The sequence below is a fragment of the Neodiprion fabricii genome, chromosome 7 (assembly GCF_021155785.1).
Source record: "Neodiprion fabricii isolate iyNeoFabr1 chromosome 7, iyNeoFabr1.1, whole genome shotgun sequence".
Taxonomy (NCBI): domain Eukaryota; kingdom Metazoa; phylum Arthropoda; class Insecta; order Hymenoptera; family Diprionidae; genus Neodiprion; species Neodiprion fabricii.
In genome coordinates this window covers 13194822-13210503 of record NC_060245.1, presented here as the reverse complement: position 1 = coordinate 13210503, position 15682 = coordinate 13194822, and the positions used below count along the sequence as shown (strand labels likewise).

Here is a 15682-nt window from a genome sequence, read left to right as displayed (position 1 = left end):
ACGTTTGACAGATCCGTACCCATTTCTAACCTTGTTTCAAAAACTTGAAGTTCACGGTGTGTGGAGTTTGAGGTTTATAATATTCCATGGCTCCGACAGGCAAAAGCGGCAAGCATTACATTGTGGTTGATAAAAAAATATTTCTAGAAATTTTGAAAAAATATAAAAATATAGTTGAGTAAAAAAAGAGTGACTGAGCATCTCTTCGTGAGAAAGAGTCAGCATGGAAAGACATTGCTGACAAATTCAATAGTGTACTACAAATCAGTGTGACGGTAAGTTATTCAATTCACTTATTGGCCATATTTTTTGTACGTTTGATCACTCAAATATGATAATAAATTTTTCGACGCTTCATTAAAGTCTACAGAATTTTCTTATATATTATATTCAGTCTCTTAGAGAACAGTGCCACAACTTAAAACGCTGTGGTCTAACATGAAACAGAGCCAGCGGGATCCTTTGACCGAGGAAAATCAAGCACGTATGGCTACTGGGGGTGGTCCGGAGATTCCAGATGCACAGGTAGACCCTGACATTGCAGCAATTGTGCCGCATTTAATGACTCTTGCCCCGACCGAGTTCAGTTCGAATATTATTCCAGAGGAGCAAGCAATAGCCATGGGTGATTACAACTTTTATTATATTACCAAATTATCTATCATATTAATACAAAATTATTTTTTTGAAAAAACTATATTTCAATAATATTTTCCATATTCCAGGTAGCGTTCTGGAGAATGACGATGATTCACTTTTTGAATTTCAAGATGTCGAATACTTATTAGATGCGTCAATTGATAGACCACCGACAGAGCCTACTCCAAGCTGTTCATCAGGTAAAAATCTCACATATTTTAACATATATCATTACGTAAACCTCTATGTCGGTTATTGATAAATAAATTGTACCGATATGTTAAAAAGAACCCCGGGGCAGATTTGCAAAAAAATGCGTGTGGCGGCAAAGCGAAATCGGTCAGAATCATCGAGTCATTTTTCAGCGTCAAAATCTGTAGCTCAGAAGGCGATGGAGGAAGCTTTGACAAAGAGACTAGACGCTCTATTAGCTGAGGACAGAGAGCTCTTTGAGATGAAGAAAGACCGTGAGCGAAGAATATCAAAATTAATGAAAGATAACGAAAACGACATTCATCTGCTTAAATTTTAACACCTTCTACGAATCCAAGAACTTGAAACCGGAAAGCCACAGCAGAAACAGAGTTGGCTGAATTGAAACTTGCGCGTGAAAGGGACAACCTTTGATCTTTAAAGTTCAAAAGAGCAACTTTAGTTATATTTACTGGCTGTATTTGTAATGTATTGAATATTTTTACGTAGACAAATTTTCATAAGTATTATCGTAACTATAAGATTGATGCTTAGTGCAATTACGTACATATCAGTATTCTCATGAGTAAGTGAGGAGTTTAAAAATAAAATGAAAACCAATGATAAGTTATGAGGAAAATATGTATTCTAATGTTAACTGTATGTACAAATTAAATTCAATTTCATTAAATATTTGGAGTATATTCATTCTAAAATCAATTAGTCCTCACAATCAAATTAACTTGATATACATATGTTTTGATCAAATGAATAACCGTTCAATTAGAGCTTCATGTATTGCAAAACCCTCTCCAGGCTGCCAATGCGGTGCTTGAGGTGGCAATTCATCCGCTTCTTCCTCTTCGATGCGATTATGTTCCGGATGAGCATTATCCAATGTTAGTGATAAATTGTGTAGTACGGCACATGCTACAATAATTGTGGTAGAGCACAACAATTTGGTTTCCAAACCTCTGGATAGGCAAGGAAAACGTCGCTTCCAAACTCCAAATGTTCTTTCAACAATTTGCCTTGTTCTGCTTTGTACGTTGTTATACCTATCAAGATACCAACTTGGTTAATTCGAACATGTATACTTTGTTAATTTTATGACTACTTATCGAAATCTAAAGTGTTGCGATAATCTTTATCTTACCTTTGTTGAGCATCTGTAATTGGATTTGCCAGTGGAGTCAGCAGAAATGGCAAGCACGGATGGCCGACATCTCCAACCAGGGTTCCAGTAAGTTGTCTCCCATGATACTGCATGTAAATTCGTGAGTTTCGGAATATTTGGCTGTCATGGTTACTTCCAGGCCATTTCGGAACCACATCCAAGAATTCCATATTAGGTCCGACGATTGCCTGTGGTATCATTCAAATTTAAAGTACCGATTTTCATAGAATAGTATTGTTTATTTGTATCCTAGATAAAATTAATTGCAACTTATGGTATTTGTAAACGGTTATCGCCAACGCGACATACCTGTACATTGAGGGAAAAATTTTCCTTACGATTCCTATAAACCTCCTGCAGGTCTGCAAATTTCGTATGAGATAATCGAATGTGAGTGCAGTCGATAGCGCCATCAGCGCCAGGTAAACCCTCCCTGCGTGCACCAAGTTGTCTGAATAGATCTCTGTTTGCGATCATAGCAGCTTCCATACTAGGAATTTTGATAACTGCGTGAATCAATGATGCAATTTGAGCCGATACTCTGTGTATTATCCTGGATACTGTAAACTGAGATATAATCATCAAATCTCCGTTGACGAGCTGTACAGTACAAAATGTATTAGCAATAATATATTCCATGATCACAGAAAGCAATGAAATCACTTTCTATTTTCAGTAGAAAGTCAGGAATTATAATCGCAATGATCTTTACTTGAAAGCTAGCGGTAGCGTAAAATCGTAGACATATTAATAATTGCATGACAGGTGGAATTGGCAGTCCACGATTATTGACTCTGACTTAGGCAGCTTCAATTCTAGGTAGTATTCCGTACATAATACTATCCTTTGAAAATCCGAATCACCGTTTGAACTCCTGCTCGGAATAAAATTCGAACGGGTTTTGACCATCTCTGATGTATCTTTTCGGAGCTCGCTGTACTTTACCCTCGTCTTCGTCAGTCAGCCGAACGTTGATCATTGCAACCACCTCAATCATAAGTATTATTCATTTCTTCGATCTGATCGTAGAAATTAAACATATCTTGCATATTCGCCATGTATATGTATAGAAATTCACTATTCACTTCAATTCACAAATTTTTCAAAGCGAGTGCTCTCATAACCTCTATTTCAATTGCAAGTTTCCGCTGCTACCCTTTTACAGTAAATAATCCCGTCCCACCTGCACTTTCTCAAACATTCCTTCACGATCTATTCCTGTTAATTTATATTGTTTGAATATAACACTTTCCGAACAATTGGTAATTATCAATTTCGTACGCATCAGAACAATTGGGTAATATTAAGGCAACGAGCATTTGCTTAAGTGCAGTCCGAACTCGACTTGATCAAGATACGTAAATAAGACTGCGTTAACTGACTATGAAATGTTGCGTGCTCAAGACAATGCTTATTTCAAATAAGACTGGACTATGCAACCTTGTGAGCTACGCTTAGAATAAGACCGACTTGATGAAGACCGCCTTATTTGCCGCGTCTTAAGACCGTCTTGTTCGAATCCGGTCTTAAGCACTGACTATGAATACCGGCCTTGAAGATATTTTGAGAGACTTCGTCATCAATCCTCCAACATTGGATATCATTCGTCAGAACGACATGCTGATAGAAGTTAAAAGAAGAGTACAAGAAAAATTACAGGAATTGAAGAAAATGGAGCAATGGCATCCCTCTGGGTATTACACTTCGAAATGGTTACATTGATGAAGGAATACATTGACGCAGACCGGTCGGGTGATTGGAATAAACATTTTCGTAGCGTTCAACAAATGATCCCATTTTTTTACGCCAGGGGCCATTTACTATACGCTAAATCTTGCCACCTATATTTGCAGGATATGTTGAGGCTTCAATCTTCGATGACAACGGTGGAATTCGAAAAGTTTGTCCACGAAGGATATTTTACGATGCGAAAGACAGATTCATTTTGGACTGGAGTCTGGTCTGATATGACAATCGAACAGACAGTAATGCGAAGTATGAAAAGTTCAGGTGGTCTTACTCGTAGAAGGGGAATTACAGACAGTGTTTTGAGCAAATGGATTTTAGGAACAACGGCTACACTTAACGTTTGCGCATCGTTAGAAGACTTCTGTGGCATGGTTTTTACCACTGGTGAACAACACGCTGATTTTCAAGAATCAAGGATACAAAGAAACGCGAAGGATACCAAAAAGATTTCCGTTTGGTTCTCGAAACATCCTCCATTCCCAGTTCTCAAAGATATTATGTCATTAGCAACTGGACTAATTGGCGGTACAACTGTAAACTGTTACAAGGCTATTGAAGTTGGTAAAATAGCATTGGAAAAGATGATTGGAAACAATTTTTTCAAAGTGAAGTTATCTCGAAATGACAAAATTCTGTCTCTGGCTACTGTAAATTCTGCAGCGAAAACTCATGGAGAGATAGTACCACTTGACCCCCTACTGATTTTTCAAAGAATCAAAGAATAGCCATTTCAAAAAAAAAAAAAAAAACCGACGACGAACTAGAAAACCATTTGGAATACGAGTTAGCTCCATACCCATTGTTGCTTTTTAATGAAGCTGGCATGCGAAAAACAAAAAACTCCGCGATGTATGAAATCTTTCCGTTATCAAACGAAGACATTACCCTTCAAGACTGTGTTAACATTGTTGACGGCGGATTCCTCTTGCGTCGAGTCATTTGGAAACCAAACTCAACTTATTTAACCATTTGCGCAAGCTATATTACTTATTTTCAGAGAAATTATGGTAAAAATTGCACAGTAGTAGTCGATGGTTATTCCAATACCAATAACAGTACAAATAAAACAGAGGAAAATCGCCGATCTGCTGCTAAAAAGTCTATGGACATCAATTTTGAAGAAAGTATGAGTGTCACCGTTCGGCAGGATCAATTTCTTTAAAACGACAAAAACAAAAGCAGGTTGATTGACATTCTATCAACCAAGCTCAACGATCAGAGAATGGGATATCGACAGAGCACAGAAGATGCAGATTCTTTAATCGTGAACACTACAATCCTATTATATTCATCAAAAAGTAATGTGGCTATCATTGTCGAAGATGTTGATCTTTTAGCTTTACTGGTTGCATTGGCTCCATCGGAAAAAAATATCTTTTTTGTTAAACTGGAAAAGAGAAAAATCGCGAGAAGAGTGTATTCATCACAGCAGTCACAATCATCAGGACTTGCGAACAACATTCTTTTCTTGCATGCATTTAGTGGCTGCGACACTACTTCAGCGATTTTCAATAAAGAAAAAGTCAGGTGCGTTAAGTTACTCAACAAAAGTAAAGAGTTACATGATATCGCTGAAAGTTGCAACAACCGTAGTTCTTTACACGACATTATCGCTGAATGTGGAGAACGTTTTTTTCCTTGCAATCTACGGTACATGTTCTACAGACAATTCTTTGAATGAACATCGATATTATTATTTCATGAAATCTGTTACGAAAATAAAGCCCGACATTGCCTCACTACCACCAACAGAAGGAGCAGCCAAGCAGCATTCTTTTCGAGTGTATAATCAAGTGCAAAAATGGCTGGAAAATGAATTACCCCCTGAATTATAGGGTTGGAAACGAGTCCAAGGATACTTCAGTCCGATTACAACAATGGACTCCATTGCACCCGAGGCTTAATTAAATCTGATTTATTGAAAATGTACAATTGGCTGTGCAAGGTTGTGTGGGTGTTGAAAAGCAGGGATTCATTGTACAACGGTTTGCACTAATTGTCATGGACACTGCTTCAATGGACCGAAAATAGTAGATGATGAAAATGAAGACAGAGACGAGGACGATAACGCGAATGAAAAAAGGGCATTGTCAAACAGAAGCTCGAGACGATCTTCCTATGTGGGGAGCTTTGATTTATTGGATTATGCTGATGTAGTCGATCATAATAGCCCCAGTACCAGGCAGACTGCAAAAAGACGAGGCACTTAAACGTAATAATAAAGTAAGTGAATAAAAAAAAAAAAAAAATTCGGAAAATGAACTAATACTAACAATGATTGAATTTCAAGTAATGAATATGAATTTCTCTTTGCAGAATTTCCACAGAGATTTATATTGACCGTTATGCGCCATTGAATTCATATTTTGCTGCTGAAGCCTACCGTGAAAGCGATTCTCCGATTTGCATCAAGTTTTTTGTCCATTCACACGAAAAATATTAGTTTTATGAAAAAAAATGAATTTAACCTTTTTTGTAGATAATTGAATGTTCTTAAATTTTGATCACCATAACTTTCTCGATAAAGTTGATAAATAAAGAGTTATAGACCAGAAACCATAAAAGTGAACCCTTTCACCAAGATGGCGGTGATTGCGGACCTTCAATTGGTCAGGACTTTTGACAGGTTCAAAAGTAAGCTCTAATAAACATTTTCACCAAATTTCAAAACTTTCGGATTTATTATTTTTATTTTCGCTTCGTTGCCTGGGCTACATTATGAACCGGTCCGAACTTTCCACTATGTTCTTTCGAGACTAAAAAAAGGTGAAATTTTTACTTCAGCTGATATCAATGATTCTATTTTGTAACTATGGGTACCAGATGAACTGAGTAGACAAGGCAGTGTATTTTTTTCTCTCCTGTGTCAGCCGAAATTATATTTGATTGAACCTCTAGTTATAATCCACTATGGCCGAAATTGTACGCGTTATAGATAAGAAACTTTGCTATATATCGTGTTCAGAAAATCTTTAATGTGTTGAAATCATTGTCTCACCGCATGTGTTGTTCATGATATCCTACCTGTACTACAGTTATTTTAACGATTGTAAACAAAAGTGTATTTGTTTCTATATATGAATTTATTGTTTACGTAAACAATAGAAAGAACAAAAAAACAGATGACTCCGTGTGAGGGGCCGTAACTCAGAATCTGCTACAAGTATTACAAGCGATTTTAAGCGACATTTAGTCAATCATTTTTAACTTGCAAATCGATTTACAGCAATATGAAATGATTACAGGACAGGTTCTTTTACCGATTCTGGAAGTGGTGGACGATTATCAAGTATCAAATATGATTCTCAAGATCATGTGCGAGTCCTGGCTCGACTATATCTACTCACACAGCATCAAATTCAGGTACATGAAAGTAATGTAATGCTGTATGGCTTGTTAAAATTGTAGAGGCATAATGAAGGGTGATAACACAAAAATTTATCCATCTTTTGTTATAGCGAGTGGGGAGCCTTACAGTTATTAACAGACTTTGCCTTTGTCAAGACATGGCTGATGGAACGTTCTATCATATCATCAACTGTGAGAGGGCATTTGCTTAAGAATGAGGTTCTTCGACGATGTGAAGGTGTTGGCCGTCTGCTTTTGAGGAATCCTGGAGAAGCTATAGCTATGCACAAACAACGAGGTAAATGATAAATTCAAAAGAATGATTGCGACTGAAAATTTAAAAATAATTTATTTTTCAACTATCTAATGCAGTCCCATATTTGCAATATCAATGTTGTATGCATCCCTGAGGAAAATGTAATGTTTTGGTACGTGCCGTATCAGCGTCAACCGCAGGTGGTGGGACGTACGTCTTCTTCTTTGGATTTCTCGTACTGGTTTAATTTGTGGCTTTTAATTCAGAAAGGTTTCGACGTTTCAGTGTTTGATTTGAATGTTTCAAGTTTCCACGGTGAGAGGACGAACTACCAATCACGGCAGTCAATCACGAGGTTTTTAGGCTGACGGTAGAGACTATACGTTCACCTCTTCTATAAGGGTACATCCACGTTTCTTTCACAAATCTCGAATGTATTTACAATGGTTTTTTCCCTAATTATTATAAGTAACAAGTTTGATTAGAATCGGTTCTTCTCCTCATTACAAATTACATATGTCATTGAAATCATTTTTCTTAAATTATATTTACAAACTATCAATGTAATTATAATCAATTTTTCTTTCAATTACAAACTGTATACGTTATTAGGATCGAATTCATCTACAATAAAATTTTCCGAATGTATTTAATATCATTTTTCGAACTAATTACAATCATGTTTCAGACATTTATGGGTCATTTCAAGGAAATATGAGTAACCTCGAGAATGTCCGGGTCATTCGATGAAAATATCAATGACTTCCGCTGAGCATGAAACTTTCTAAAAATATATTAATGCTCTCGAGTACACACGGGACATTCCAAGAAAGCATGACTGACTTCAGGCACATATGGATTCCAACGAAATATCAATGATTTAGAGTACTTATGGGTCATTCTATGTAAAAATATATTCAAAGACTCTAAATTTATTGAGCTTGGAGCCTTTCGAGAAGGCTGTGTTTGCATAATTTAAGACATCAGGCTATAATCTTCTGCAAATTTCATTACAAGATGATTCGTTTTGTGAAATTTTCTTAATAAGAACAGAGAGTTTACGCAAAAGTCATTGCAAGCCTGAAACAAGCTGCATGTTGGAACTAGCAAATACTCCGTCTTAAAAAAAATCACAGTACTTACTCATTACATTGTGAATTTGTGATAAAAATCCTATTAATTACTCTGCACTTTGAGAATTTGTGATGAAAATCCATTTCATTATTTATTACTTCGAGCAGTTGTGATGAAAATCCATCCAATTACTCATTACTTTGAGCATTTAGTATTACATTTGTGTTTAATTACGTCCCCACAATATTATTGAAACAATAGTGAAATCAATAACGTTTCTTCAGTTTATACGTCAGCCATATTTCATTGGGTTGAACCAAAAGTTATGAGAATTATTAATACTCACAGGGAATGACCCATATATAGTTGAAATTATACATATTTTCTTGAAATGATAATACACCGAGTTATATAATATATGTATGGATTATCCATACATACCTAAAATCGTTGATAATTACATTAAGTGACTCGATGCAGGAATGATACGCTGTATAGCTATCGGGGTTAGAATAAAAACAGCAGTTTTTTTGTAATACATTTTGAAACAAGTCAATGCTCGAATCCGTTGACAGGCTGTTCGATGATAAAAGATTTGCTTTCAACTCTTCCACCGAAATATTTTGACGTACAATCTTTAACAAATCGACAGTTTCATTACGAGCTTCGATTTCGCCGTCACTTTCGATTGCTATCTCATGGACGTTGACGTTATTCTTGTCATTCCTCGAACTAGGATTGCCCATGTCCTGGGAACTTACCAACAAAAGTTTTCTTTCTTTGTCAGTTTACAAGTCGATCTGTGTCGACCGTGTACAGTTTTCGTCGCTGTCAGAACGTGAAACGCGTCTTGCACTTCTTTTCCGCAGCGCTTCTGCTTTGGCTTCGAGGATATATTCCGGATCACTGGCCTGCGCATTTCTCTGATGATGACTATCTATGATTTCCGGAAGCCGGCATTCCATGTAGAATATACGCAGAAAGGGTTGCATTTTTAACTTCAAAACCGCGTCATCTCTAAGAACCGTGACGAGTTTCATATCCGTCGAAGTCCACAGTGCAAATATGCAATATTCACGCATGGTTACATGCAGCTGACCCTGTACCTGATAATTGTACATATGATTCTTATTCAAGAGATTCTTGTCTTTCTTGTCGAAAATATTTTACAAATTCGGTTTAACTCGCAAGGCCTGATCCAAATTAGCGTTTTGGGCTGCAAATGGACATTTCATTTTGATGATACCATCATCGTCTACTGGCAGCCTGGAGACACTCCTAAACAATGGAACTCTTAATCAATGAAGAGACCACAGGGAACAGTGTTGCCGACTCAGTAGTTTTTCCACTAAATCAGGTTGTTTTTGTTCTGGGACGGTAGAAAAAATTCACTTTTAGTAGTTACTAGATTTTGTCAGTGGTATGGTTGGTCATCAGTTTTTACACATTTTAATTCCTTAATCATCAGATGACAGCATGAAAAGTAAATCTTTTTTCCTTTTTTTCTGATGGATGTTACAATTTATATCAATAATAAATATTCATGTTCTAATAACAGTAAAATTTATTTGCTTTTTCTTTTTTTATTTGATTTTATTAACGGTATATTGACGTCCAATGCTAATGTTATATTACCATGTATTATAATGTAGTAATTAGATCCAAATTCTATTATAGATGTTCATTTAATACATACAAATAAGATAATTATTTTTAGGCAAATATTCGCGCGCTAAAGTGAAATAAAATTTTTAATACAGTCCACCAGGAGCAAGTTTAGTTGTTTTTTCAGTGGAATTAGTTGGTCGTCTTAGTGGGAGAGAATTCAGAGTGTTGGCAACACTGACAGGGAACGGTTTTTATTCCCACTAATAGTTTCACATCTCATATGGCATTACTGTCGTTTGCAAGTCCACACTGGATAGCAGCAGTATCAACGACCTTCGGAAACCGAATGCCCGTAACCATATTTGCGTAAGATGTACTTCGCAACATGCACCACATCGGCCCGAACTGTGACGTCATAATGATTTCAGTACGCAATTGATGCCATATCTCAGAATTGCTTTGAGATATCGTATCACGCTGAATCTGGCTACAGTTATTTTGGTAAGACTTCAATTTACCCATGTGTTCTTCAGCGAGAACGTGGCACGTGTATTATTAATATCCGGCTTCTATAGTCTTTGTCGATTCCGTGAAACTTTCGGTGCTCCTGATTGCATTTTTTCAACTTTTATATGCGGATTTGCTGATTTTGAAAACACCTGTGTCTTTCCATTTTCATCACAGTAGTGGGAACCTTGTAGTTTTTATGAAGGTATACCTTTGTTAGACAACACCCACTGATTGTGAGTGCTGTTCTGCACAACCGCTCCATAACATCTCATTTCGTATGAGTTTATCATGTAATGATTCTTACCAGAATTCAATTTGTTTACCATGGAATTGAAACCCTGTGCTCTATTGTTATTGACTCTTCTCAATAAGTTTCTGGTGTGACAGATCAGAAAACGTACTGCCTATTGAACGTGGGGATAAGTCCCCGTTTTGTGGAGTTCTACCATTCGGCTTGGGTATACATTCAAATAGTAATGTGTTGTAATTCATGTGATCACCAAACTCGTGATCCAATATATTCGAAATATCTTTACGGAGTCGAGTTTCTTTTTCAGCTTCTGAAATATTTTCGGCGTTACGGAGATCTCTGGCCCTTTCAACACTTTTACGGATTTTTAATCCGCGCGCAGACAACATAGTCCCGAAATTGAGTTATATCGAAGGTTCCTCTTGATGGAGGATTTCTAAGCTTTCGGTACAAATTCCGAAACAAGTGATTGTTGCACTCGATTTTTTCAACTATGATTCCATATTTAGTGTACAGATTGTCATCTTGCATAGCTTGGTAAACGCTGCTATCGCCGTCCGTAACAATCGTTCAGTATATCAAACCATTGATCGCAACGCTTGTACGGAAACCTTCTAAAATAATGTCGGTTTCCATTGCGTTCGAGCTGCGGTTACAACCGTAATTTTTGTAGCTCATATGAGGGGTCGGCTCCTTATTTAGCAATTCTTCTCTCAAGTGGGTCGCGCAATGCTTGATTTATACGCCACAAATAAAGCTAACTTAGTCTCATGTCTGAAGATCATGGCTGCACCTGATAGCGCGTCGTGTTCACCACCGACATATGAGCGTTTTGACCAACAGCCGTCTCCAATGGCCGGTATCGGTATGTACTACCACCATCAATAACATGCCTCGTCCGTATGCCTATTTCTCTTTCCGTTGCCACAGCCTTTATTCTTCCAGCTTTGACAACTTCGTGGAAATTATCAAAAAATTTGTTTTGATATCTCAGGTACGTTGGATCTGTCATACAAGGGATTGATATGGTGGCATGCTGTTTCTGCAGTATACCGTGACTATCACCCGATGTAATTATATCGCACACAGCACTTTGAATGATCCCAAGTGTATTGTGGTGATTAGGTTCTATCCAAATCTTGCACCTGTAATTGCACATTCCACACACGAGATGCAGTTGTGTTTGCATACCTTGATCGAACGAATCAACTGATTTCGGTTCACTCAAACAGTAACAAAACTTAATGTTGCGATTATCAAATTTTTCATGTAATTTCTGTAAAAAAAAACTAATGTCGACAATACGTCGAATTGCCAAGGTGATATCACTGACATACCCCTGATCCACTAGACCGTTATCGACGATAAGTACATTATCGTTACATACTAATGTGAAACAAACGTCCACAACCGTGTCCACTGGACCGATTCTGACGACAAGAACATTGTCGTTCATTATCGCCGTGGAACATTCGTCCACGACCGCGGCGATGGTACGATCATCTTCTACGCGAAGTGGAACGATGTCCTTCTTCGTCCTAAAACAAATTCAGGGTTTATTACTATTCGTAGGCTTTTTTATGCAGGGTGCACGGAGTTATTTCGACGTCTGATACGGATTGTAGCACGTTCCAGATTTTGGATGAAAAAGAGCACGTTTCAAATTCCGTATGAACAAGAACACGCTCCAAATTCCAGAGAAAAAAGTGAAAAAGTTAATTGAAATGTTGAAAAGTTATAATTCTCAAAACGAAACTCAATATAATTGTATTACTCACGTCGACACTAATTTATGTCCCTAATAATCCCAAAATCTGCTATTTGTGTTGAATATTATACAGGACAGTAGAAGTGAAAAATAAAGAACAAAAATATTCACCTATGATGTCATTGTAATACATTAGGATACACATGTAATTGCCGATACGTGCGAGTATTCGAGTCAACCTGAAATGTGCTCTTTTCTCCCGGATTTTCAAATGTGCTCTTATTCGTATCGTGGGTCAATTGGATGTAAGAACTGAATCCAAAATGTCTCCGAACTATATGTTGACTTTATATTTGTACCAATTCTCATCTAACACAAAATCACGAAACTTATCGACATGCGTTGCGATATGAAGTTGTGACCTTGATTAAATGTGTGAGGAGAGTTTCTATGAAGGAACGTTGCACACGTTATACATATAGATGCGGGTAGTTATATACAAGGGGTTCTGGCTCAAACTGACTTACCGACCTCAGCGAGAGCTGCCGGACGCGCCTTGCCTGTACTCGGTTAGTTACCGACCTAATCTAACCTGACTTAACCAATGTGAAAAACAAGATGGCTGACCAACCCGCAAGATGGCTGACTATCTTGCAAGATAGCTGACTGACCTGCAAAATGGCTGACTGGCCTGCAATATGGCGGACGAAATGACGGAGCATGTAGTCGGTGTGTTACCAGCCTAAGCTAACCTTTTTTTTTTTCTAAAAAACCTCCCGTTCTCCCGAGATAGGGCGGAACCGCGCGAGCGTTATCTCGCTTTGTTTCGTATATGCTAGCTACCTCCGACGGTCTCCGGTAGCTCCACCGCCGTTCTTCTCAAAGTTATCTCACGTCGTCTGGGTAGGTCCGCAGACCCTCTCCCGGCGTCGCTCCTCCTTACATTTCTTTTCCAGCACGTGTCTGGCAAACAACGCGATTGCCTCCCATTCGGCTCTTCCTCGAACCATCGCTGCTTCCAGGTCCGAGCCGCTCCTGCAACTCCCAATCGCGCGGACGAGCTCCTCGCGCTCTTGATCCCACGCCGGGCAGTTGACCACGGTGTGGCTCGCGTCGTCCAGTATAGCAGTACAGTGTAAGCACCCCGCTGCCTTGGCCTTCCCTATACGGTGTAGATATGCTCCGAAACACCCGTGGCCCCTCAGCGCCTGGGTCAAGAAGTAATCCACCTCTCCGTGAACTCGCCGACAACAAGCTCCGACGTTTATGATTGTTTCGTGGGTCCAGGCCGCCTTTGTATCCGCCGACCACTCGGCCTGCCACGCCGCCAGTGTTGCGACCCGCTCGCTTACTAACCGGTAATTCAGCAAGCCAGTAAAAAGTTTCGCTATATGATTAATTAAAGCAATTGCGCGATAGTTAAGTGGGTCTTGATCATTGCCTTTTTTGTGTATAAGAGAGATGACTGCAGTGAACCAGTCGGATGAAACAGTTTCTTTTTCCAAAGCCTTATTAAATAGACATAGAATGTACAGCTTCCAGTTCTCCGGGAGATTCTTCAGATGTTCGTTCTTGATTCCGTCTAAGCCTGTAACTTTATTTGACTTTGATTTATTGAGGACACGGTTTAGCTCTAGCAGTGAGAACTCACAGTCCAGGTCAGAATCTATCACTCCGTAATATGTAGTTGTATCAATTTCTCTGCGGGGGATGGCGTTTTCGTAGAAGCTTTCCCAGACCTGGATTGGAATGGGGTGATGCCCAATACCGGGGTGCTTCCTATATCTGGATATTGCTTTCCAAAACTCGTTTGGTTTATTTATATTAGCTAGTTTAGCCAGTAGATTCTTTCTGTCTTGCTTCTCCTTACATTTAATTAAGGCTTTTTGCTTTCTTTTAGCATTTATGTACACGTCTTTTGCTTGACCTTGGAAGCCTGCTTCTTTATAAAGCTTAAATAGATTAGGTAACTCTCTTTTTCCCTGTCTGTATTCATCATCGAACCACATTTGTGTTTTTTTTTTTTGGGTTGAGTAACCTTTTATGATGCCGTTTCATTCCTGCAGCTTCTACGGCAGATTCGATCTCTGCTATTAGGTAATGATTTATTTCATTTAGGTTATCATTGGTGATTAGTGCTACTTGGCTTGACCAGGCCATACGTGCTCTATGTTCTTCTTTTCCTTCGCATGTCCATTGGATCACCTCTCTGCTCTTGATGTGGATGGTTGTTTGCGTAAGCGACGGGTCTTCATAGTACACCTGTAAGAGCAAAGGGAAGTGATCCGAGGAATTCTCGATCTGCAAAATTTCAAAGTCAAATATCAAGTTCAGAGCACTGGTGCTAGCCCACACAAAGTCGATCGTGCTTTTGTTTATATGGAGGCATGTATATCTGCTAGGTCGGTCACTGGGTGATCTACCGTTGATGAGGATTAAAGAGCTCTCAGTCATTGCTTTATCCAGAGTTCGACCTCTTGTGTTGATATCTCCATCACTAGCTTCTCTTGTTGCATATACGGGGTAGGGAACTTAAAGTGTGACAGAGCAATAGCACTCAAACTGTTGATGATACTGAAAAAAGTTTGATATGGAAGTTAGAAAAGGCCGGCATATTGGAACATCCTATTATTTTTTCGGTGAAGGCACTGAAGCTACGTCAAGGTTGACTCCACTTTTTTAAATGGAACCGTGTATTTTTTTTCACGATATTATTACTGACTTCAGGTCAAGCCCAGGTTGAGCAGGTTTGTGTTCGGCCGGTTGTGGTTTTTAACTATGATATTAAAACTTTTCCAGGATTTTTCTTGCGATTCAGTCAGCTATTCCAGGTATTTAATTTTGCTATTCAGCTCCTCCATACATTTGTGTTTCTCGATGTCCAGCGTTGTGTTTCTGGCACTTGTTTCAGCGGCCTTCAGCTCAGCAATCTCAGTTTCCAGCTTAGTTTGTCTTCCTTGCATTTTTTCATTTCTCAGACCACGTATTTTTTAGCTCGCGGTAATCCTTACGTAAAACCTCCATCGATTTTTGGTTTTCAATCTTACTTAGCTGTATTTGTTGTTCAAGACTGGTTTGGTTGACTTTAGTTTCCTTTCGCAAAGCTCCAATTTCGCCAACAAGCATTCTCAGCAGATCATCTGTAGATTTATTCTCCGTGGCCCATAGAAT

At 38.5% G+C, this 15682-nt stretch overlaps 2 protein-coding genes across 2 annotated transcripts; one reads left to right on the top strand and one right to left on the bottom strand.

The window, feature by feature from the left end:
- Positions 1-464: 464 nt before the first annotated feature.
- On the top strand, positions 465-1185 carry LOC124186443. Its single transcript, XM_046578178.1, has 3 exons — positions 465-625; positions 726-839; positions 927-1185. Exons 1-3 carry the CDS (start codon positions 487-489, stop codon positions 1169-1171), a joined length of 498 nt encoding a protein of 165 aa, XP_046434134.1. The 5' UTR covers positions 465-486; the 3' UTR covers positions 1172-1185.
- Positions 1186-1594: 409 nt separating this feature from the next.
- On the bottom strand, positions 1595-2790 carry LOC124187036 (putative nuclease HARBI1). The gene is made up of 4 exons (XM_046579281.1): positions 2721-2790; positions 2318-2608; positions 1988-2196; positions 1595-1889 (listed from the first exon to the last, which is right to left on the bottom strand). Exons 1-4 carry the CDS (start codon positions 2766-2768, stop codon positions 1595-1597), a joined length of 843 nt encoding a protein of 280 aa, XP_046435237.1. The 5' UTR covers positions 2769-2790.
- Between the last annotated feature and the right edge of the window lie 12892 nt (positions 2791-15682).

Excerpts from the sequence above, each read along its gene's own strand:
- LOC124186443 (XM_046578178.1), top strand. The coding sequence starts at position 487 with ATGGCTACTGGGGGTGGTCCGGAGATTCCAGATGCACAGGTAGACCCT. Across the intron at positions 626-725 it reads GGAGCAAGCAATAGCCATGG|GTAGCGTTCTGGAGAATGAC; the intron begins GTGATTACAACT and ends TCCATATTCCAG. Across the intron at positions 840-926 it reads TACTCCAAGCTGTTCATCAG|GAACCCCGGGGCAGATTTGC; the intron begins GTAAAAATCTCA and ends ATATGTTAAAAA.
- LOC124187036 (XM_046579281.1), bottom strand. The coding sequence starts at position 2,768 with ATGCAATTATTAATATGTCTACGATTTTACGCTACCGCTAGCTTTCAA. Across the intron at positions 2,609-2,720 it reads ACGCTACCGCTAGCTTTCAA|CTCGTCAACGGAGATTTGAT; the intron begins GTAAAGATCATT and ends TGTACTGTACAG. Across the intron at positions 2,197-2,317 it reads ATTTTTCCCTCAATGTACAG|GCAATCGTCGGACCTAATAT; the intron begins GTATGTCGCGTT and ends ATGATACCACAG.